Here is a 22,896-nt window from a genome sequence, read left to right as displayed (position 1 = left end):
TGTATTTGTCTGGCAGAAACCCTCCTCATGCCTTTATCTGCACAAACCTGTGTGTGCTTTGAGTCGGCCACAAATCTTTTAACAGTACGATGGTCATGCTTAAGTTTTCATGGAATCTCTAAAGTTTTATCCATGGCATCCTATTATTTTACATTTTTTGACAGGAAAACAAAAAGCGGCAGGAGGAGAAGGCGGGCCCAACATGGAGCGCTGGTCATGATTGTAATAGCAATATGGCCTTAGCCCAGCTATAAGCTGGGAGAGCATTTTGCTAACTAACTGCCACCCAGAGATGTAAATTTAAGTAGCATAAATAGTAGGCCCAAGGTAGGAGGGCCTGACCGAGATGGTGTGTGCCAGCTCTCCTGCTGAAGTCTGGTTTCCTGGAAGCTGTAGAAATGTAGACTAAATTGCTAGTTTGCAGTATTAACTTAATGATATGAATACCCAGGGCTGTTTCTGGCCATTTCAGCACCCTAGGCAAGGTGCTTTTTGTCTCCCTACCCCAATCTTATGAACAGGAATATCATAAACTACATCAATTAGTTTTGTGGGCACCAATAAGAAACTGACAGTTTATATAGAAATATTGTTTTTTAAAATAAGTTTATAAAGGATACACAAATTATTACCAGGTCATATAACAGGCCCAAGCTCACTGAACCCATATAACTAACCCTTCCAGTAATGGTTCTGAGGAGTGTGTATATACACTTTGTAAATATTATACTATTTGTGTGCTCCCTGGGTCTTTACAGGTTAGAAATCCCAAAAATTGAAACCATCACCACAGAAGTGCCCATTTGTTTGGTAAAACCGAAGCAGTTCCTTTTGGTGCCTGGTGCGGTCATAGTAGCAATGCTATGCTGTGCGCTCTGTGTAATGGTAATTCGGGGCTCTGGTGGTTGCCAGACCCTGAATTACAAATCCCTCTGATTTGCTTCAACTCAGAGGAGGAATAGTATTTAACACTGCTGGGGAGTTTAGCGGCAGTCCGGCTCGCCCTGTGCAGCACTGCCCAGCGCTGTAATAACATGCACCTGTTAAAATTAACACCCATCCCTTTCTTAATGGAACTAGCAGTTGAGTTGGCTATAAGAATTTCATAAAGTGCACTGTTCTAATACTAGCTTTGTTGTGCCCCCTCCTTTAGGTGTCATCCCAGGCATCTACCTGGTTTGCCTTTCCCTTTAAATGGCCCTGTGAATACCACCTATCAATCTGACAATAACTAGCATAACAAATGGGCAAAAGCATCAGTATCTATCAGTGCTTGGGAATTGTCAGCAGCAGTTGTCCAGCATCTTGGAAGCAGCAGGAGAGAAAAAGTAGATTGCTAGCATAGCTAGTAGATTGGCAGCATGACCCGGATGACATTAGTGATGAATGCCACCCCAGTATGTGCCAATAACTAGCACAAACATTAGACTATGTCAGCTGCAGCTGACAGTGTGGTGGTCGTGGTGGAGCTACAGACTCAGCACATTAGCAGTATGAATTTGTAGAGGGATCTTGGTTGGCCACAAATCTTGTATCAGTTAATCAGTGATCTCAGCAGCGAGGGGATTAGATTTGCTAGCATGACACCGTTTGTTCATTTTCAAAAATGTGATGTGATTGACATTTTCTAGTGACAGTCGTGGTCAATTGTCTGTGACCACTCACTCGGCAGCACTAAAGAACCTTGATGGCATATTGTGCCAATAACAGGCACATGTCAAAACTGAATGGTGTCAAGAGTAGACATGCCTTACCCTTCTAACTCCTGCGACCACCGCCTGGTGCTACAACTGCTGCTACCTTTACAGGAGAAGAAGGTGGTGGCAGTGTCCCCCTGAGATCCCTGTGTGGATTGTGATGGATAGGAGGAGGAGTGTACATTTGAAAAGGGCGCCTGACAAAAAGGATACCTGATATAAACTGAAAAAAATGCTAAATTCAGCAAAAAAAAGGGGCCTGGTGTAGCCGAGAAGCGAGTTTTAATTTACAAAACGGCACAATTTGTAGCCGTAGGATAGGTTTGTTTATAAAATGGCATTCATTTGAAAAGGGCATTTGATATATAACCGAGATTCTTGCTATAAAGCCCAATCTACACGATACGATTCTTTGTACGATTCGATTAAGAGTCTATTTACGATCCGATTAAATCCAGCATGTCCGATCAGGATTCAATTCAATTTGCCATTTTTCAAGGTTAAAATAATGGAAGGGGAGAGTGGACATCCATGCCTCATGCCATCAAAGCCAAGGCATTCAACAGGGCTCTATTAGTTTTAACCTGTTCTAAAGGATTAGTATACAGGGCTCCCACCCACCTCAACATGTTAACACCCATCCCAATACATTCCAATGTTGTTACTGTATTATAAATTCTCAATTCTCCCTGTCAAAAACTCTCTCTGCATCACTTGACAGAACCATTAAAGGAATACCTTACCTAACTGTCCACTTCATAATACCCATTGCTCTCGTTAAATTGTCACACGCATCCCGTCTGGTAAAAAAACTCCGCCTTATCTGGTTCTATAAGAAAGCCAAGCCAAGGTTTCATTCATTGCAATTTCATGTCTAGATTAAGAAGCGAAATGGGTATGTAACTTTGGCACGAGCAGGGCCCCCCTCCCCCCCTCTTTAAAAATAACTTAAATATGAAGCAAGGGATTCACCAGGAGGTGGGCCCCCGTTCTTAAGGGAATTGACAAAAATACACATATGGGACATGTAGTCCTGAAACAATACTGTAGATATTATTTTTTTTGTGAAACAATCCGGTCCTGGGACTGCTGGCACTTTTCCAGATGTTGAATTTGTAAGTGCACTACAAATCTCTTCTATTGTGAAGTCTCGCTCCATTGCTTCCCCAGCCTCCCTTGTCAGACACGGCATCCCAGACCTCTTCAATTAGGCTATCATAGCAGAAACGTAAGACCCACCAGCCTCCCCTTTCAGATTATACTGTAAGAAGAAGAAGAATCCTTGAAAACATTAGCCACCTCATGAGCCTGCATTTTAAAATTTCCCTTATTATCCTTTATTTTAGCAGTGTACTGTATGTGCTTTTCCTTTGAGGCTGTAAGGCTTTCGCTAACCATCTATCACACCTATTAGCATGCACAACATCCTACTAGAGAAGATTCTGTTCTTCTGTCTGATTCTTTTATCCATCAGGTCTAAAAGTTTTAATCTAGACTCTTCCAACTTAACCTGAACCTGTACTTTTATGCTGCATTACTAACTAAGGAAGCAATTTCTTTTAACTCAGAAACCTTTTGAAAATGCTCTCTTCTCCTTCTGGCTCCCTGAGACACAAAAATCCCCCTCAACACCGCCTTGTGCACCTGACACAAATTGCCTGCTCAGCTTCATCGCTTCTCATTTCCACTGCTTCCACTCTCTGACCAACAGCTGATATATCAGACTTTAAATCAGATAACTCACGATGAAACAAGCATTCCAGACTGTCAGCAACATATTCCATGTCTTTCATTGTTGGTAGCGACCTCAAGAGTTCCCTCCATTCCTCCTCTGCCTCACCATCCTTCCCCTGCAAGCCGTTAAGTGCCTGCCGCTTTCTCACTGGCTCTCTGGGTGCCAGCATGTGTGAATGCGATGGGCATAGGCAGGACAGTGAAAGCTGGTGGTGGAGCATCCAGGAGGGAGCTATCAGCTATACTAATATAGTTGAGAGCAGAGGCATCTTCAAATAGCCCTCCAAAGCTCCCCATTGGTTCATTAAAAGACCTATGGGGATTTTAGCTTGTATGGGGGATTTGCTATTAACCCCTAAATTCAGCAGCATTTAAAAAAGTGCTTGCACAAAATACATGTTTTATGGCGACTATTTAGCACTTGATCCTTCTCCACCATGCCACTGTATGGGTTTTGGTACACTTTTTACACCTTTGTGGCTGCAGAGTAGAAGTTTGCCTGCTGTTGAAGTCTATGGAGCTAACCGCGAATGGTCGGTTAACAAATTTTCATGGGAAAATCGCGAACGCCTTTCGCAAACCGAAAACTTGATGTTCATCCACCGCTATACGGAAGATACGGCACTTTGATACAATGTAAAGTACTCAGTGTGCAGCTTGTATAACAGTGTAAATTTGCTGTTCCATTAAAAAAACTCTTAGTTTTGAATCAGGATGATACCATTTATTGGCTAACTTAAAGAAGAATAAACAGTAAGCTTTCGGCTAATAATAAGCATTCGTGTTCCTGACAAAATGTGAAAAACACAGCTTATACAGTGCTGCCCATAATTATTCATACCCCTGGCAAATTTTGACTTAAAGTTACTTTCATTCAACCAGCAAGAAATGTTTTGACTGGAAATGACATAGCTGTCTCCCAAAAGATAATAAGATGATGTACAAGAGGCATGGCAAAAACATTTCTCAGCTTTTATTTCAATTTAAGCAAAAAGTGTCCATTCCAAAATTATTCATACCCTTCACAAACTGCCAGTCTGTGGGAAATTTCTATACCATTATATACAGTATAGTCCAAGCTTTTCTAAAGCATCCTAATTACCCTGATTAATTGGGAACAGCTGTTTTAATTAACTCAACAGGTAAAAACCGCAGCTCTCTGCAGTTGGTTTGTGGACAGTCATGGCTAAAACAAAGCAGCTCAGTGAGGACCTGAGGCTGTGCATTGCAGGACCTCACAAATCAGGAAAGGGCTGCAAAGCCAATTTTAAATGTTTTCAAGGTCCTTTTGGCTACAATGCAAAGTATTATTAAAAAATACAAGATGTTCCACGTTGTGGAAAATCTCAGAGTATGTGGTCGGAAGCCACAAGTGACACCTGTGCTGTCCAGGAGGATAGTGAGAGAGGGGAAAAAGAATCCAAGGGTCATCACCAAGGCCATCCTGTTGAATCTGGGCTCAGCTGGTGGCAATGTCTCAAGGCAGACAATACAACGGACACTGCACACTGCTGGGTTCCACGAATGCAGACCAAGGAGGATGCAAAAGTCCAAAACGAGTCAGCACCTTCTTCTATAAAAATAAGCTCTTTTATTAAAAATGAATTAAAACAGCATAATGTCAGGCAACCTTCAGCGACAGCTCCGCTGTTTCGGGCATCAAGCCCTTTCTCAAGCCCGGAAGCATAACAATCACACTACATCAAAAACCACCATTGTTTAAATAGTATATCCTCATCTGATCCTCAGATCACTCACTTCCAGCCAATCAGAGGAGCGCACACCTGATGGGGAACTAATCCCCTTACATGCAAATCAAATTTTAGACACCTCCCGCAGGAATTACCATATATACACCCACTTCTCATAAAGGAAACAATGAGTCGCTATAGTGACATCCGCCCGGCATATCCAGAGAGCGCAACCCCTTGTTCACGTCATCCCTGTCATCAGTCACATGGTACAAGCCACGTGTGTATCTGGAACCAATGGCATAAGCGCAAACAGTAAATCCAGTCGTGCTACGTCATCTCCAAGATAACCGAGCGCGTCACCAGCTGCACCAGGCAATTTGCCCCCGCTATCACGTGACCGCCTCAGTTTACCTGTAACCAGGCAACACTAACAGCGCTGCATACCCAATTTACTAAGGGTAGCGCAAACAATGGACCCCGGTTGCATGCCACCACAGCGGCATAATAAAGGGTAACCCTGGGCGATTTAAACTTGCCAGTCTCCGCTTTCCTCTTCTCCGCTGGTTGGAGTCATCTGTAAAACAAAAATTAGCAGAAGATTAAAATGCATCCAACACCCACATTAAAGCACAAATCAGCGCAACGCTATATACACCCTGACAGTTCATATTCTTTATTCATTCCACCTCGAACAAAAGTACTTAACTTCCTTATCCACATGGCCTCTTTTTTAAACAATAATTTATGGCGGTCCCCTCTTCTAACACTAAATGGAGCATGATCTATGACCTGAACCCTGAGTTGAGAGGCTGCATGTCTATATTCCGTAAAGTGACATGCAACAGCTTGATCTGAACTTTCCCCTCTAATGGCAGACTTATGCGATTAAATCCGGTCACGTAGGGGCTGAGTAGTCTTGCCCAAGTAGCCTAACAAACAACATATGTAGAATCACAACTGAATCACCAACAGGATGCAACTAGTTAACCTTGGCAGAGCAAAAGCTACCAATAAAGGTGCCCCCCAAGGGTATGTACTGTCCCCAGTCTTTTTTTATCCCTGTATACAACTGCACCTCTTCTGACAACTCTGTTAAGGTCATCATTCACAGATCACACCACCATCTTTGGCTTCATGGACAAAAATGGTGAGCAAGTGTACTGACCTGAAATCGAGAGAATCTGCAAATGGTGCAAGGACAACAAGCTCATCTGAAATGCAGTGAAAACTAGAACTAACTGTGGACTTCAGAACGAACACCTCCACCCTAAACCCGGTGTTCATAGAATGCATTGAAGTCATCACACATTTGCTCTCTAGGCTTTCAATGATTTGAGATGGGATGAGAACACCATGAAAATTCAGAAAAAAAGCTCAGCTATAGCTGTTCTTCCTGTGTCAACTATAAAAATGTGGTATGCTAGCATTGAATTTATCCTCTGCTCCATCACTGTCTGGTATGCAGGTGCCTCTGCAAGCGACACGCATAAACTTTGAAGGATCATCAGCGCTGTGGAGAAGATCATTGGAACACTCCTGCCAACACTAGACCTCTTCCATATCTCTAGACTGAGAACTAGGGCCCACTGGCCCAACAAATGATCCCTCCCACACCAGCAGTCACTACTTCAGCCTTTTCCTATTGGGCCACCCTAACAGTTCTATTCCCACTAAAACTTCCAGACACAAGAACACCTTCTTCCCCGAACTGTCCTTTACCTGAACTCATGACCACCTCCTATCCAGTACCCCTAGCCACCCATATCTGTACTACTTGTACCACCTGCCCTATTGAATCTGTTTTTTCATTGAATGTCAAACTGTACTGCTGCAAAGCCACATTTGTACTACTTGTATTACCTGCTCTACTTGTATTACTTATGTCTGTTAAATTGTGCTATACCAAGTCCATGTGTACCAAACACAATTCCAGGTGTGACAGGTATTACCTGGCTACTTGAAGCTGATTATGATTGCTCTACTAATGCTACAAAACAGCAGATCTATCAATAAATCCCTGCACAGTAAAGGTGGCCATACATTAAGCGACTTGCCACCCGATTGACCATCCGATTATAATCAAATCGGATAAAAATCAGCGCCGCCAAGAGCATGCCCAATCAACGATATGACCAATTATGCCCCTCGCAAGCGTCGATCACATATGCTGCAAGATGTCGGGCCAACGTGCTCAATTAGGTGCAAGGCAGTAATGGCGTGCAAAATCGGGACGAGCAATGAATGCAGTGGAACCCCTTTATGTAAAATGTTCTTTGTGTATGCATAGTACAACCCTCCACTATAGAAAGTGCATAGTCTCAGCATGAGAAATACTGGCCAATCAGAGAGGAACAGAGGTGTGGGAGGGGAAAACAGGAGGGAAAGAGGCTTCAGCCAATCAGGCTGCATTAGTCTGAGGGGAAGTAGAGAAGCAAAAAAAAAAAGACAACCCAGCATTCCCTGCAACTTCCTTTTGCGTACCAAATTTTGTGTGTACCAAATAAGAGTCAGGTAAACTGGGGAATGATAATTTATCAACAAAAAAAGTATTAGTGCTTTTAACTTTTGAATTACCTGATTAGCATCCTTATTACTTGTTTACCAGATAAAAATAAAAAATTGATTTTTGATTTTGTGCCCGAAAGTTACACTTTAAGTAGAAACTACCTACACATAGTTCTAGCTAGCTAAATCAGCACACAATAGATCCTACTAATTACAGTTCTAAGCAGGTACAAAACAGCATTAGATAACAAGCTATCTGTCCCTGCAGGACACTAAAGGTAGCCATACATCAGGTGACTTGGCGGCCAATCGACCATACCATTTGATTATTATAGTCAAATCGGATTAAAATCAGTGCCGTCAAGTGCACACCCAGGACAAAGTTTAGGCCAACTTACTCGAACGGGTGCGTGGTGGTAACGGCGTGCACCCAGCAGACAAACAACCAAACCCGCGGTGCTTTCCACCCTAATGTAAAGTGTCATCTCCGGTGGCCAGTGGATGCGGCATTCCAGTGGCCAGGGGTTGTCGGATGCGGCATCACAAGGCCAATTCTGGATCAAGTTCAGTATTAAACTGATTGGGAATCGTCCTGCGGTGTATGGGCAGCTGACAGGTTTGTCTCTTGGTCGAATCTGCCCATCATCACTAGATGTATGGCTAGCTTTACTCGTAAGCAGTAGCTACTCACAGTTCTAACTAGCTAATCAGCACAATAAATCCTAGTCAGTTCTAAGTAGGTGCAATATAGCTTACAAACAAGCCATCTGTCCCTGTAGCACAATGCTATTCTCTCCGTCTCTTATCTATCACACAGAAACCACATGATGGAGATAAATTAAACCTTATGCACAAATCACACAACATTATCTTTCACACCAGCTTCGTTCTGTTTAGTTCTTGTAAAGACTTGCAATTTTCCAACCGTAAAGTACAGGAAAGTTACAATTGGAATCGTGGGAATTCATTCATAGTGAAGCATTTGCGATTTTTTAAAAAGCCAGTCGTAGTTCTGCTGCATCTGACCTGCGTTTTAAGGCCAGCATAGTGAAAATTGTGCAAACCCAAAATGTGTTTGCATTTGCAATTTGTGATAGTGTTTTACGAAAGAGCCCACTGAATGATTCTTAGCAGCGTTGTGTATCTGGCTTCAGGATTTGCTAAGGACCTGCACACAGCAGGCATTCACGAGTAGATGTGTGCTTTTGTTATTTAAAATAAATGTTCCTGCAGCTCTGATATGTTGACTTCTTTTTGTTTATCATGGAAATAAAAACGGCAGCATGAGTATCTCCCATATACCAGGCAGCCCAGCCCTACCCCACTAATTGAGCTGGTAACCAGTGAGAATTGGGTTCCCTACCCTTCAGCTCTATTCATTAGCTTTGGATTTTCCAGAAAGCACAGGAGGTTCAGGTGCTTTGTGCTAAAAAGGTGGTTGACTATGAGAACACCTTCCACTGTCTAATACTGTCTTGCTCTATCTCTTCTCAAATCAGAGTAAGGAGCTAGATTTTATGATGCCTAAAAAATCATTCCAATATTGGAGTGATCAGATTAATTCACTATTGTTCCTTTAAGTCTGCAAGTCACAGTGTTTTTTCCTTCTTCGTATGGACTGAATATATTCAGTGTCTTGGAAAGCTGCTTGTGCTGTGTTATCTAAGTCAAGTTGGTGCAGTACAAAATGAGCAATGATGATTCATAATGTACTGACTTGCACATGGGCCAAAGCATTTTTGACGCACTTTTCTAAGGTAGCCAAAATTCACAAAAACCCTATCTTACAAATACCCTACTGGATTAATGCAAGAAAGAGGTAAGCCATAGATAGCTACAGAAGCAGAAAAGGGATTCATATATAAGCAGTGGCAGTGATATATTACGTGGTTGCAGTGCCACCAGTATGCTCCGTTTAAAAAAAGGGCATGCTTTTCTGTTATTTACTCCACCTCTAGTGGAGGAAAATATATCACCTCTACACCAGGCATGGTCGGAAGAGCCCATTTCCGTTTCCGGGACAATTCCGCATTCCGTCATACTGAAATTCCGCTACCGTTTCATTCCGATGGTATTCTGGAGCTGTTCCGCGTAATTTCGACCTATACGGAATTCCGTCGGCAAAATTTTAAAATCTCTCTCTCTCTCTCTCTCTCTCTCTCTCTCTCTCTCTCTCTCTCTCTCTCTCTCTCTCTCTCTCTCTCTCTCTCTCTCTCTCTCTCCCTCTTCCTCCTCTTCCTCCTTTTGTGTTATTCCGGAAAATTCCGTCGGAATTAAATTTCCGCGGAATTCCGTTTGAGAGGTATAGGAATTCCGGTTGCACTACCGGAATCGGAATTAAGCTAATTCCGGCCGGAATCACGGAATTCATAATTCCGCGGAATTTTCCGAGCATCCCTACTCTACACTACTCCTTTCATGATTCTAGTGGTGAGACACTCCTTGCTTTTTTCCTCATTTACAGTTCTTCACCCAATGAAATTAATGCTTTCATTTCATGTTCTTTTTATCTTCTCCACAGCTAGTACCGGTAAGTATCTAAGAACAGAAGAGCATTTACAAAAATCATTATGCACTTATAATTATGAAACTTTTTCTTTAGATCATTCCTACAACTTGCGAGAAATGTATTAATGCTACTTGCTCTGGAAACGCGACTCTTCAAATTTCTAAAGTATATTGTCCACCAGTGAAAAGTGTCGTATGCACAAATGGTAAAACACCCAAAAAAGTCTATAATGAAGATGGATGCTGTTTTCACTTGGAATGCCCACGTAAGTAATTGTCATAAGCATGGAGGAGTTCTGGATTTATAGGTTTACCAGTCTAATGAACCTAATTATGTTGCTATACATAAAAAACAAAACAAAATACAAAGTTTATGTTAATTTGTTCTTACCTAACCTATGGCTGATACACGTTGTCATTTGGGGAGAGTTTACAGAGCTCATAGTTGGGATAACTGGGGAGTCAGTATAATTAAATTAAGGAGCGTTGCCATTCAGATATTGCAAAAGTATAAACAGTATTTATTTGACACTACTACAGATTGACAGCCAAACAATCTAAAATCAATTAAAATGGAACTAAGTGGCGCGCTCTCACACCGTATTCACTCCACATGCAACCTTTCATCCACCCAATCTGGTACCGGTACCATTCACCTTATATCTTCAGAGAGGGGGAGAGTTTTGTTTCATGCAGCAGTGTGAACTCATGTGTTGGCCGCTTCAGCTTGCAAGTGTATGTTTTAGCTAAATGCTCTCACCAATCTTCAGCGATATCACCTCTTTTTGTCTTCCAGCCACAGACTGTTGTCCTTCAGCGGCCTGTACCCAGAGGTATGCTGTGTGGATGGCTAGGCATCAGTGGCGCACGTCACCGCTCAACCCCGTACATAGGCAATCACGGGGGCAGCTGTCACCGCTGCCGCGCTAGACGCTAAAGGCTGGAGTGCCTCCTGGGTCATGAGATACTGGCCCGCCCACCTACGCATTACACCCGCCCCTTGTGAGCTTCGTCAGGATGTGTGCGGACATCCTGACGAAGCTCGCAAGGATCAGGCCTAACAAAACGCTGAAGATTGGTGAGAGCATTTAGTTAAAACATATGCTTGCAAGCTGAAGAGGCTAACACATGAATTTACACTGCTGCACGAAAAAAAACTCTCCCCCTCTCTGAAGATATATGGTAAATTGTACCAGTACCAGATTGGGTGAATGAGAGGCTGCATGCAAAGTGAATTTAGTGTGTGGGAGCGCTCCACTTAGTTACATTTTACTTGAATTTAGATTGTTTGGCTGTCAATCTGTAGTAGTGTCAAATAATTGCTGTTTATACTTTTGCAATACCTGAATAGCAACACTCCTTAACCATTTTAGCCTGTGGGTATTTTTCACCTTATGGACGAGAGGAATTTTCACATTCCAGTGCACCTCCCATTCATGCCCCAATACCTTTGTCTCTACTTATCACAACAAAATGATTTATACCTTGATTTTTCCCACCACCAATTAGGCTTTCTTTGAGTGGTACATTATGCTAAGAATTATTTTATTCTAAATGCATTATAATGGGAATAATAAGAAAAAATGGAAAACATTCTTTATTTTTCAGTTTTCAGCCATTATAGTTTTAAAATAATTCATGCTACCATAATTAAAATCCACACATTTTATTTGGCCATTTGTCCCAGTTATTGCAATGTTAAAAATTATATCCCTAGTATAATGTATAGTGACAATATTTTATTTGGAAATAAAGGTGCTTTTCTTCAGTTTTACATCCATCACTAATTTTTAGCCCATTATTTAATAATTATAGGCCCTCTTGACATACATATTATTATTTTTTTTCCCCTAAAGTCAGTAGGTGTATTTTACTATTTGGCCACAAGATGTCCCCGCTGAAATTAAATGTATTGCTACATTGTAACTAGGGAGTGACGCAAAGTTTCAACTGAAACCTGCGATCACAGTGCCGGCGGGGAGATTAATGAATGGGAATAAATTTAACGATCAGGTGGAGGAAACCGGCGGAAATCACGGCGGGAACAGTGATTTCTATGTAAGAATAAAGACTGTTTTTGAACAAAAACAGTGTTTATTCTCGGCGTACATGTACGGATTGGCACAGGGGACTTCTGTCCCCTGCAGCCAATCTCCCCCTGCTCTCTGTAACAGTGCAATTGCGGGCATTTGCCTGCCCGATCGCCTGCAAACCCCGCAAACTGCAGGGAGGTGACTAGCACTTCCCTGCGGCTCCAGCAGCTGCTGTTGCGGACGTGAAGCTCACGTCCGTGAGGCATAAATGGTTAATTTAATTATCCTGTCGGAGACTGAAGGCGGGGCAGAGCTCCGCCCCCCAAGCAGGAGATGACCGCACAGCCAGCGCGTGATCTCCTGCAGTAGCCGACCCCAGGACTTGATGCCAATTGGCGTTAGGCAGTCCTGGGGCTGCCGTCGCGGCCACGCCCATGGCGTGGAGCGGTCTTTAGGTAGTTAAAGGGATTTCAAGGTGCCATGAATGTATACAGATTTACTTACCTGGGGTTTCTTCCAGCCCCGAGAAGTCTGTGTGTCCCTCAGTACAGGTCTGCTGTGCTCCAAGGTCCTGCTCTCAGCCCTGCAGTGGATCATTGACCCGCCGAGTCGGCGGATTCTGCACATGCACGTCTTGATCGCATTCCCAGTGGTGAGAGCATTCTGAGCAGGTGCAGTAGCTCTGCGCCTGTGCAGAACGCTCCCAGCAGTGGGAGAGGTGCCAACCTATGCATGTGCAGAAACTGCAGACTCACAGCTGAGAGCAGAACTGTGGAGAACAGCAGACCTGCACCGAGGGACACACAGACTTCTCAGGGCTGGAAGATGCCCCAGGTAAGTAAATCTTTCACCTTGATATCCGTTAAAGAAGACATTCACCAAGCTGGGCAAAAATTTAAAATCAAATATTTTAAAGGTTATCTATTATGAACAATAGAGTACAGTACAAAAAAAAAAGTACAAGATACAGAATTGGTAATAACAGTGACAAAATCAATATGAATAACTGTGTAACAAAATCCAAGACACAAAAGGATGAACAAGCCCTGCTCTTGTGAGCTTCAAGATAGTGGTCCTCTAAAAGAAAACCGTAAAATAACCTATGACAGTGCCTCTAATAAAAAAAATGCTTACTTTTGAGACATTTTCAAAATGGAGACCGCTTCATTGGGTTTGTATCTAGGACTTCTGATCGCTTCTTAGAATCTTCCACCTTATAATGTACTCCATGCACGTGTTTGTATTCCCTATGGCATAGTTTACATGCTACAGATAACATCACTCTTCCAAAATGCTCTTGAGACTATCCTTAAAGAGGAACCATAATGACCTATAGTAGAACTTTATAACTTATTCAGATACCCGTGTTTACCTCAATTATCCTGGTTTTAAGTGTCAAAAAAACTAATTAATGGAACACTGTCCATTGCGTTTTTTAACCTGGGATTAAGAGAGTTCCTAAAGTGCTTTTAACTAATAGTGTATACATTTTACTGCTTAGCTTATCTCTTTTGTTTACTGTATCAAATTCATTTCCCACTTCACTGACGTCAAAGCTAACGGACCAATGTAGCATGAGGGGAGAGGGGAAAGCCTTCTCCCTACATCTGTTAACCTTGTTTGTGAGACAGGTAGCCACTTGTGTGTCTAAATGAGCGGTCTGCATGGAGAGCAGAGGAAATGTTTTTTGCTATAAACATTTGTAATTGTGTGTGAAATCTGACACCACAGCTTTTCATACTTTTTTTGCTTTCAGAGAAAAATACTTTGTAGTCTCATATGAAAAGAACAGCACTGGCTGTGTAACATTGAAACAGACTCTCCTTTGTGAATTATTATTTCCAATACAGCTACATCCTACACACAATGAATTAAAGAGTTTGCTTCTGATATTTAACGTGAAAATGTTTACACAACTGCTTAGACATCATTTGTATATTGTCATTTTAGAACATTTGGGTATTGATAGTGTTCCTTAAAAGCTTTATATTGCTGTATATTGGTATTCAGCTCTGCCTTCCCAGTGATAGCTATGGTGTTATGCAGCTTTCTCCCCCAAAGCAATCTATAAATGATGTGATTCTCCTGCTCACTCAAAGATTCCACTGTGATTCACCTTGCCAGCAGTAAAGTCAATTTAAAGGACATCTGTAGTGAGAGGGATATGAAGGCTGTCCTATTTATTTCCTTTTAAACAATTCCTGTTTCCTGGCAGCCCTGCTGATCTTTTTAGCTGCAGCAGTGTTTGATTAACATGAGAAACAAGCATGTGGCTAATCTTGTCAGATCTGACAATAATGTCAGAAACACCTGATCTGCACATGCTTGTTCAGAGTTTATGTTTAAAAGTATTAGATACAGAGGATCAGCAGGATAGCCAGGCAACTAGTATTGCTTAAAGAGAAACTCCGACCAAGAATTGAACTTTATCCCAATCAGTAGCTGATACCCCCTTTTACATGAGAAATCTATTCCTTTTCACAAACAGACCATCAGGGGGCGCTGTATGACTGATATGGTGGTGAAACCCCTCCCACAAGAAGTTTCCTGTTTGTGAACCCTGTTACATTGTGGGAAACAGCTGTTTACAGCTGTTTCCAACAGCCAAAACAGCAAGCAGCAGCTACATCACTTGCCAGCAGTAAAAATGTCACCATGTGATAAATGTCAGAATATAAATCAGAGATTTAAAATATTTTACAATGGGCAAACACTGACTAAATCATTTATACATAATTATTGTAAAAATGAAGCACTTTTTTTTATTACATTACTTTCACTGGAGTTCCTCTTTAAAGTGGACCTGAACTCTCACACAGGACAGAAGGAAAGCCTAGAGACATGCACCCTGTATGTATTTTGAGAGTTTAGCCTAAATCCCCCTCATCTGTGTCTAATCAGAAGTTGTAATTTGATCTCTCCCCTGTGTCACCTGACTGCCACAGCAGATAATCTCATTTAAAAGCACAGGATGTTAACAATGTGTCTGCTTCCATGAAAGCAGGAAGTAGAGACACTGCAGATTTATTGTAGGATTTGTATCAGCTGTAACAAAGAAATGTTTTTCTTTAAAGGTTATTATGCTGTTGGGTATCATTTATAGCAGAGAGGAAGTTCTGAAATAAATATAGCATGCTCCATATCCCTCTAGCATCAGTTGTCCTTTAATGCTAGGTACACACCATACAATTTTCTGTTAGATTTTCTGTTATGCTGGGAATACATGGCTTGATTCTGAGCAATTTAGATGGCTCAATAGATCATTTCCGACATGTCCGATCTCCCTCTCGATTCCACATTGAACACAATGGAAAAAGATAAGTAAAACGAACGGAAGATAAGAGAATCGCCTGCGGAATTGAGCTGGGAACAGGGTTGCCAACCGTCCGTCTTTAGACGGGCAGTCCGTCCAAATGACCTCAAATTAACCATGTCCGTATTGCCCGTATTTTTAAGCATGCTGTCCGTCTAAAAAAAGTACATTTCTCCCTCTGCGGCGCATTGTTTTGTGCGCACACTCAGCTCTCACTGTGACCACGGTGCAGGAAGCCGGGAACAGCAGAAAATCAGGCTGCACCTCCTTCTCACCCCTCCCTCCAATCATAAGCTGTCCTTTCTGGCTGTCAGCTCCTCCAGCCAATAGAAGCCAGAGGTAGCAGAAGGTATCCCACCCCCACAACACGGAACACGGAGTCCTGGTCCCAGCCACTGCCTGTATGGACTATGGAGAGGAGGTAGCTACTAGCTAGCTTTGTTCAGCCATGTGTTGCTTCAGCTTCTAGCCCTGGCGAGCGATGCGCTTCTATATCCTCCATGTGCTGCGATGTAATTAGCTGGGCAGCATTCCTGGGGAACTTGAATGAAGTCACAGGAGGGATGGGATCAGGGGGATGCCTTTCTCCAGGCAGGACATGGGGATTATTTACATTGACATGGAGAGTCGTGATGATGAAACAGCTGAAACCCAAGCCTTGTAAGGAGAAAATCACTGTCCCATAGAAATCTGCTCTGAAAGGGGAAGTGCATTGCTTCACTTTTACAATAGGTTGTGAGCTGCTCTGATCAGGCAGGCAGCTCAGATTCTCCCTTTTATTTACATAGAAGCTGGGGTCTGTGTGGCTCAGCTGCCTGCAACCTATCTTCCAGTTTAGGGCTGGTTCACACTGGCCAATTTTGCAGCACTGCTGATTGCCAGTGATCAGCAAAGAGCTGCTGCTAATGTATCCCTATGGATACATTCACACAGCAGCGATTGCGATCATTCGCCAACACCCTGCAGGCAGTGCTTTGGGAACAATTGTGCTGTGATTCTAGTTCCATTGAACGGGAATCACAGATGCAAATAGCGGTAAAATGCAAGATTTTGCCTGCTGAATCGCAAGCACAATCGGGATTTAGGCGCCAGTGTGAACTAGCCCTTACAGTGTAATTACCCCTTCTGCAAACATAGGCACACTACTGGAAGTGACCTGAGCACCATCGTTTGAAACAAACCTCTCCCTAAGGGAGGTTAGTATACGGTGTGTGTTTTGGGGGGACAGCTGCGATTTGTACTAATGTACAGGGGATGATCTCTAGCTTCCCCTCCCCCTAGTTTGCACAGGTGCCTCCATCTTGTATGTGTATCACAGAACCACACAAAGCAAGCAGCTGTGGTGATATTATGCACCCCCTGTTCAGCTGCCACAATAATGCATGCTGGGAGATGTAGTCCATAAATGTGAGATGGAATCACATTTATAGACTACATCTCAAATGAATTGTGGAGGCCGATCAGGGGTGCATAATATCCCCACAGCTGCTCTGAACTGCATTTCTGTGGCACATGAAGAAGCAGGTCTATAGATTGTGAGCTAGTGTGACAACAGTAAAGTGCTGCAGAAGATGTCTGTGCTATATAAATACATAATAATAATATGGTAGGACATTAGACTATGACTATGGTAAGATTAGATTGTGAGCACCTCTAAAGGAAAGTCAGTGACATGACTATGTGCTCTGTAAAGTGCTGCAGAAGATGTCAGTGCTATATAAATACTGAAAAAAAAAAATGCCCGGAACTTAGCCCCACCCACAACTCTACTTAAAAGTGCGCTTCTGACTATGACTATGGTAGGATTAGACTGTGCACTCCTCTGAGGACAGTCAGTGACATGGCTATGTACTCTGTAATGTGCTGCAGGAGATGTCAGTGCTATATAAATACATAATAACCAGTGGCGTACCTAGGGTATGTGACACCAGGTGCTAATTATCCACAGACACCCCCCCCCCCCCTTCCCAAAAAAAAAGATGAAAATTAGTGAGCGTGACAGTGAGACAGTGGTAGGATTAGACTATGAGCTCCTCTGAGGATAATCAGTGACATGACTGTGTACTCAGTAATGTGCTGCAGAAGATGTCAGTGCTATATAAATAAATAATTTTTTTTTATAAATACATAATAATAATATTGTAGAACGTTAGACTATGACTGTGGTAGGATTAGATTGTAAGCTCTGAGGACAGTCAGTGACATGACTATGTACTCTGTAAAGTGCTGCAGGAGATGTCAGCGCTATATAAATACATAATAATAATATGGTAGGACATTTCACTATGATTATGGTAAGATTAGAGTGTGAGCTCCTCTGAGGACAGTCAGTCACATGCCTATGTACTCTGTAAAGTGCTGCAGGAGATGTCAGAGCTAAATTAATACATAATATGGTAGGACATTAGACTATGACTATGGTAGGATTAGATTGTGAGCTCCTCTGAGGCAAATTGGGTGTGGCCATGGGTGGAGACTCCACTATATAACTAGATGTGGGTACCAACTCCCCAGTATATGTGGCAAGTCACATATATATGTAGGGGGCCCCCCAGTATAGGTGGTAAGGTGTCCCCAGTATAAGTAGGAAGGTGTCCCCAGTATAGGTGGTAAGTATCAACAGTATAGGTGCTAAGTGTCCACAGTATAGGTAGTAAGGTGCCCCCCCAAGTATAGGTAGTAAGTTGGCCCCCAGTATAGGTAGCAGGGTGTCCCCAGGCGGTGGTTGGGTAGGTAGGTAGCAATGTGTGTGGTTTTAGGTCGGTGGGTAGCAGTGTATTTGTTTAGGTAGGTAGCAATGTGTGGGTAGGTAGGTAGCAGTTTGTGGGGTTTTAGGTAGGTAGATAGCAATGTGTGGGTTTAGGTAGTCCGGTAGCAGTGTGTGTGTAGTTAGGTAGGAGCTTGTGGGGTTTTAGATAGGCAGATAGGTAGCAGTTTGTGGGTTTAGGTAGGTAGGTAGCGGTAGGCAGGAGCTTGTGGGGTTTTAGGTAGGCAGGTAGGTAGCAGTGTGTGGGTTTAGGTAGGTAGGTAGCAGTGTGTGGGTAGGTAGGAAGGTAGGAGCTTGTGGGGTTTTAGGTAGGCAGGTAGGTAGCAGTGTGTGGGTTTAGGTAGGTAGGCAGCAGTGTGTGGGTTTAGGTAGATAGCAGTGTGTGGGTTTAAGTATATAGGTAGCAGTGTGTGGGTAGGTAGGTAGCAGTGTGTGGGTAGGTAGCAGTGTGTGGGTAGGTAGGTAGCAGTGTATGGGTGGGTAGGTAGGTAGCAGTGTATGGGTGGGTAGGTAGGTAGCAGTGTATGGGTGGGTAGGTAGCAGTTTGTGGGGTTTTATCTAAGTAAGGTAGCAGTGTGTGGGTTTAGGTAGGTAGGTAGCAGTGTGTGGGTGGGTAGGTAGCAGTGTGTGGGTTTGGGTGGGTGGTTAGGTAGGTAAAGTTTAGGTAGCAGTGGGTGGGTGGTTAGATATGCTAATCTCATTTAATAAATAATTACAATTTTATACCAGTGGTCTTCTACCTTTATTACAGGTAAGGGTATTCTCTACTTACCTGATCAAATGTTCATATATATTAGCTACTAATAGTGGATTCACTTACATTCTATGGGCGCCTCCTTTCACTGTACTCTACTGGTTAGGTAGTATGGTGGTTAGATAGATGGGTAGCAATATGTGGGTTTAGGTAGGTAGCAATGTGTGGGTTTAGGTAGTCCGGTAGCAGTGTGTGTGTATGTAGGTAGGAGCTTGTGGGGTTTTAGATAGGCAGATAGGTAGCAGTTTGTGGGTTTAGGTAGGTAGCAGTAGGTAGGTAGGAGCTTGTGGAGTTTTAGGTAGGCAGGTAGGTAGCAGTGTGTGGGTTTAGGTAGGTAGGTAGCAGTGTGTGCGTAAGTAGGCAGGTAGGTAGCAGTGTGTGGGTAGGTAGGTAGGTAGAAATTTGTGGGGTTTTAGGTAAGTAGATAGGTAGCAGTGTGTGGGTTTAGGTAGGTAGTAGTGTGTGGGGGTTTTAGATATACAGGTAGGTAGCAGTGTGTGGGTTTAGGTAGGTAGGTAGCAGTGTGTGGGTAGGTAGAAAGGTAGGAGCTTGTGGGGTTTTAGGTACGCAGGTAGGTAACAGTGTGTGGGTTTAGGTAGGTAGGTAGGTAGCAGTTTGTGGGTTTAGGTACATAGCAGTGTGTGGGTTTAAGTATATGGGTAGCAGTGTGTGGGTAGGTAGGTAGGTAGCAGTGAGTGGGTAGGTAGGTAGCAGTGTATGGGTGGGTAGGTAGCAGTTTGTGGGGTTTTATCTAAGTAAGGTAGCAGTGTGTGGGTTTAGGTAGGTAGGTAGCAGTGTGTGGGTGGGTAGGTAGCAGTGCGTGGGTTTGGGTGGGTGGTTAGGTAGGTAAAGTTTAGGTAGCAGTGGGTGGGTGGTTAGGTATGTTGGTAAGGTTTAGGTAGGTAGGCAGCAGTGAGTGGTTAGGTAGTATAGTGGTTAGATAGATGGGTAGCAATATGTGGGTTTAGGTAGGTAGCAGTGTGTGGGTTTAGGTAGGTAGGTAGCAGTGTGTGGGTAGGTAGATAGGAAACAGTTTGTGGGGTTTAAGGTAGGTAGACAGCAGTGTGTGGGTAGGTAGCAGTGTTTGGGTGGGTGGTTAGGTAGATAGGTAGGTAAGGTTTAGGTAGGTAAGTAGGCAGCAGTGGGTGGTTAGGTAGTAGAGTGGTTACAGATAGATGGGTAGCAATATGTGGGTTTCGGTAGGTAGGAGTGAATGGTAGGTAGTGTTTCTCGCTCTCCCTCCCTCTCTCCCTCCTCCCATCAGACCTGCAGATCAGCGCGGCGAACAGGGGCAGAGACCTCAGATCAGCGTGGGACCCGGCTGACAGAGCGGTGCACACTATGCAGCCACGCGAGTCGGCTCATATGCAGGAGGTGACGAGTGTCGTCACTTCCGCATATGAAGTAGTCGGGTCCCGCGCAGTCTGTGTAGGTCTGTCGCGCTGATCTGTTGGTCTGATGGGAGGGAGGGGAACACAGGGGGCAGCCCAGCCCGAGGCCCCTGCAGGGATTAAGGCCACAGGCGAGCCGAGCACAGCGGCAGGGGCGGCAGCACAGGACTCCGGGTGTCACCCCCCCACCATGAGGACACCCGGGGCGGACCGCTCCTGCCGCTTGACGGTAGGAACGCTACTGATAATAATGATATGGTAGGACATTAGACTATGACTATGGCAGGGATTAGATTGTGAGCTCCTCTAAGGGCAGTCAGTGACATGACTATGTACTCTGTAAAGTGCTGTGGAAGATGCCAGTGCTATATAAATACTGAAAAAAAAATAATGCCCGGAACTTAGCCCCACCCACAACTCTACTTAAAAGTGCGCTTCTGACTCCGCCCTCTGTCCGTCTAAAATCTTGGGTGTCCTGCTTTTTTGGGCCTTTTGTCCGTCAAAAATTAGAAATTAGGTTGGCAACCCTGGCTGGGAATCAATCGAGCGGCAAAATTGAGCCATGTGTGCCCAGCATTATGGTGGCCATACATGGTACAATTTTTTCATACAATCTTACCATTTCTATGTAGTATAAGAGTAAATTAAGTGAATATACTGAAAGGATCATTTAGGCAATTCCCTTATATTACATAGAAATGGTAAGATTGTATGAAAAAATTGTACCATGTGTCACGGACGATTGCGGGGACGCAGGCGCGTCCTGGAACCGCCCGTGAAGAAAAGCGATCGCACTCGATTCTCTGCGTCGATTGCGCTTCAAATCGATAGAATCTGGATTTATTGTGTAGGAGGTCTGCAGTCCCTTCTTAGCAGAGGAATAGCATCACCTTAACTGCAGGATGGCTCTTTTGATATGCTAATGAGCCTGGGCCCAGAGAGTCCCTGGCTTCAAGCTGTGCTGATGGCCCATCCATCAGGTATAAGGTGACAAGCAGCTGGCAGGAAGACTGGCCCTGTGACTGCTGATCAAGCCAGAGGTGTAAACTCAAAGTTGTCTAAGCAGATTTCGCATTCAGATGTTAATTGAAGGAGCCAACAGGGCCTTTTCATAGACAAGAAGCAGACACAGCTGGACTCCAGTCAGGCTGACTCCGGCCTTAGCAGGAAGAAATGAATGTACAATATAATCTTTTGCCCATTTACAGAATACAATAAATAGGGTGGTTATGAGAACGGTATCATTGGATCCGTAGGGTCATGCTGGATCTCTTGATACCAGTCGAGAGGGGCCCGGGGCCCCTACCACCCAGGTATGAATCTACTCAGGACCCTGATCTGATGCACTAGCCATGTCAGGTATCATATTAATCTGTATTTTCCTCCAAGTATGAAGCTGTTACCCCCCTAAATGTAACGTGTATGGTTCAGGAGTTACAGCAATTCATAAGTTTAGCTCTAAAATCTCTCAGAGGGAATGAACTGTCATTTGCTGGTAGCTCAGAGGGGGCTGGCATTGCCACACCCCCAAACCAGCTTCATCAAAAGCACAGAGCCAGCAGGCGGGCTGCGTCCTCCACACTGAACCATCTTGCACTCATCAGATGCCAGCTTGAGGATATGCTGGTATCCACCTGGTCTGAACTCTGGACTTTGAAACCAAGGACTTTATGATTCTTCCCACAATAAGGACATCTTTCCAGGAACTAAGTAATTTTCTCCCTTCTTTTATTTTTCATACTGGCTATTGCTGTTTTCATAATTGTTGATTTTCATAATTGTCTGTATATATTAATTATTTATATTGCGTGAATAAACGACTTTCTCCAAGTCATTCACTTTCCGCTACCCTGCTTATCAGCACACACAGAAATGATCCCGGGTCTCTGAAGATACGCTACTGTTTGTTTGTTGTTGGCTAGACAGAATATCGTGTGTTTAACCGTTTTATTCGCAGGATTAGTCAGTCAGTTAGTGGGCCCCACGGTCCCATAGTAACCGCGGTGGTGGCAGTTTACTCTGAACCAGTAGGTGACGTTGTAATCACCCGTGTCTCACAGGCTCCCTTCTGAGTTGTCTGCGGCTAATTCTTAACGGTTCCTGCGCATTGACTGCGACCAGAGTTCGCACGATCTGTGCGCTGGCACCGTTTAGAAGGCTAAGTGCGGTCAGCCACTGAGGGCTCCTGTGACAGTGTTAGGCAGCGGTTGGATCTGTGTTGTGCTGAAAGTATCTGCGATAGCGCTAGCGCTATCGAGAAACGAACTAATTCGTTGGTGTAGCTGGAAGGCAATATATTTTTTATATATACAGAGAGACTGTGTAGCCAGTACCCCTTCCCCAAAGTTTTATTTTATTGGGCATGGAAATGTCCGGGAACTACCAGAACATGTGCCTAGCAGACCTGGAAAATCTTTGCGAAGAGAGGGGCATTGGCATCCTCCGCAAGACAAAACGGGACCTGATAGCAGACTTGTCCAGATGGGATGCCCAGCAACTG

The 22,896-nt window shown here is 43.7% G+C and overlaps 1 protein-coding gene across 1 annotated transcript in view; it reads left to right on the top strand.

The window, feature by feature from the left end:
- The window catches only part of LOC137537713 (intestinal mucin-like protein), a 280,540-nt gene that overhangs the window by 138,623 nt on the left and 119,021 nt on the right, over positions 1–22,896 (top strand). The window contains exon 4 of the mRNA XM_068259654.1: positions 10,233–10,404. Within this exon, the coding sequence (XP_068115755.1) occupies positions 10,233–10,404 (172 nt within the window). The remainder of the gene's footprint in view (positions 1–10,232; positions 10,405–22,896) is intronic.

Source organism: Hyperolius riggenbachi, chromosome 11 (assembly GCF_040937935.1).
Source record: "Hyperolius riggenbachi isolate aHypRig1 chromosome 11, aHypRig1.pri, whole genome shotgun sequence".
Lineage (NCBI taxonomy): Eukaryota > Metazoa > Chordata > Amphibia > Anura > Hyperoliidae > Hyperolius > Hyperolius riggenbachi.
Note: the sequence above shows the minus strand (reverse complement) of the source record. Positions and strands in the feature narration are given on the sequence as shown.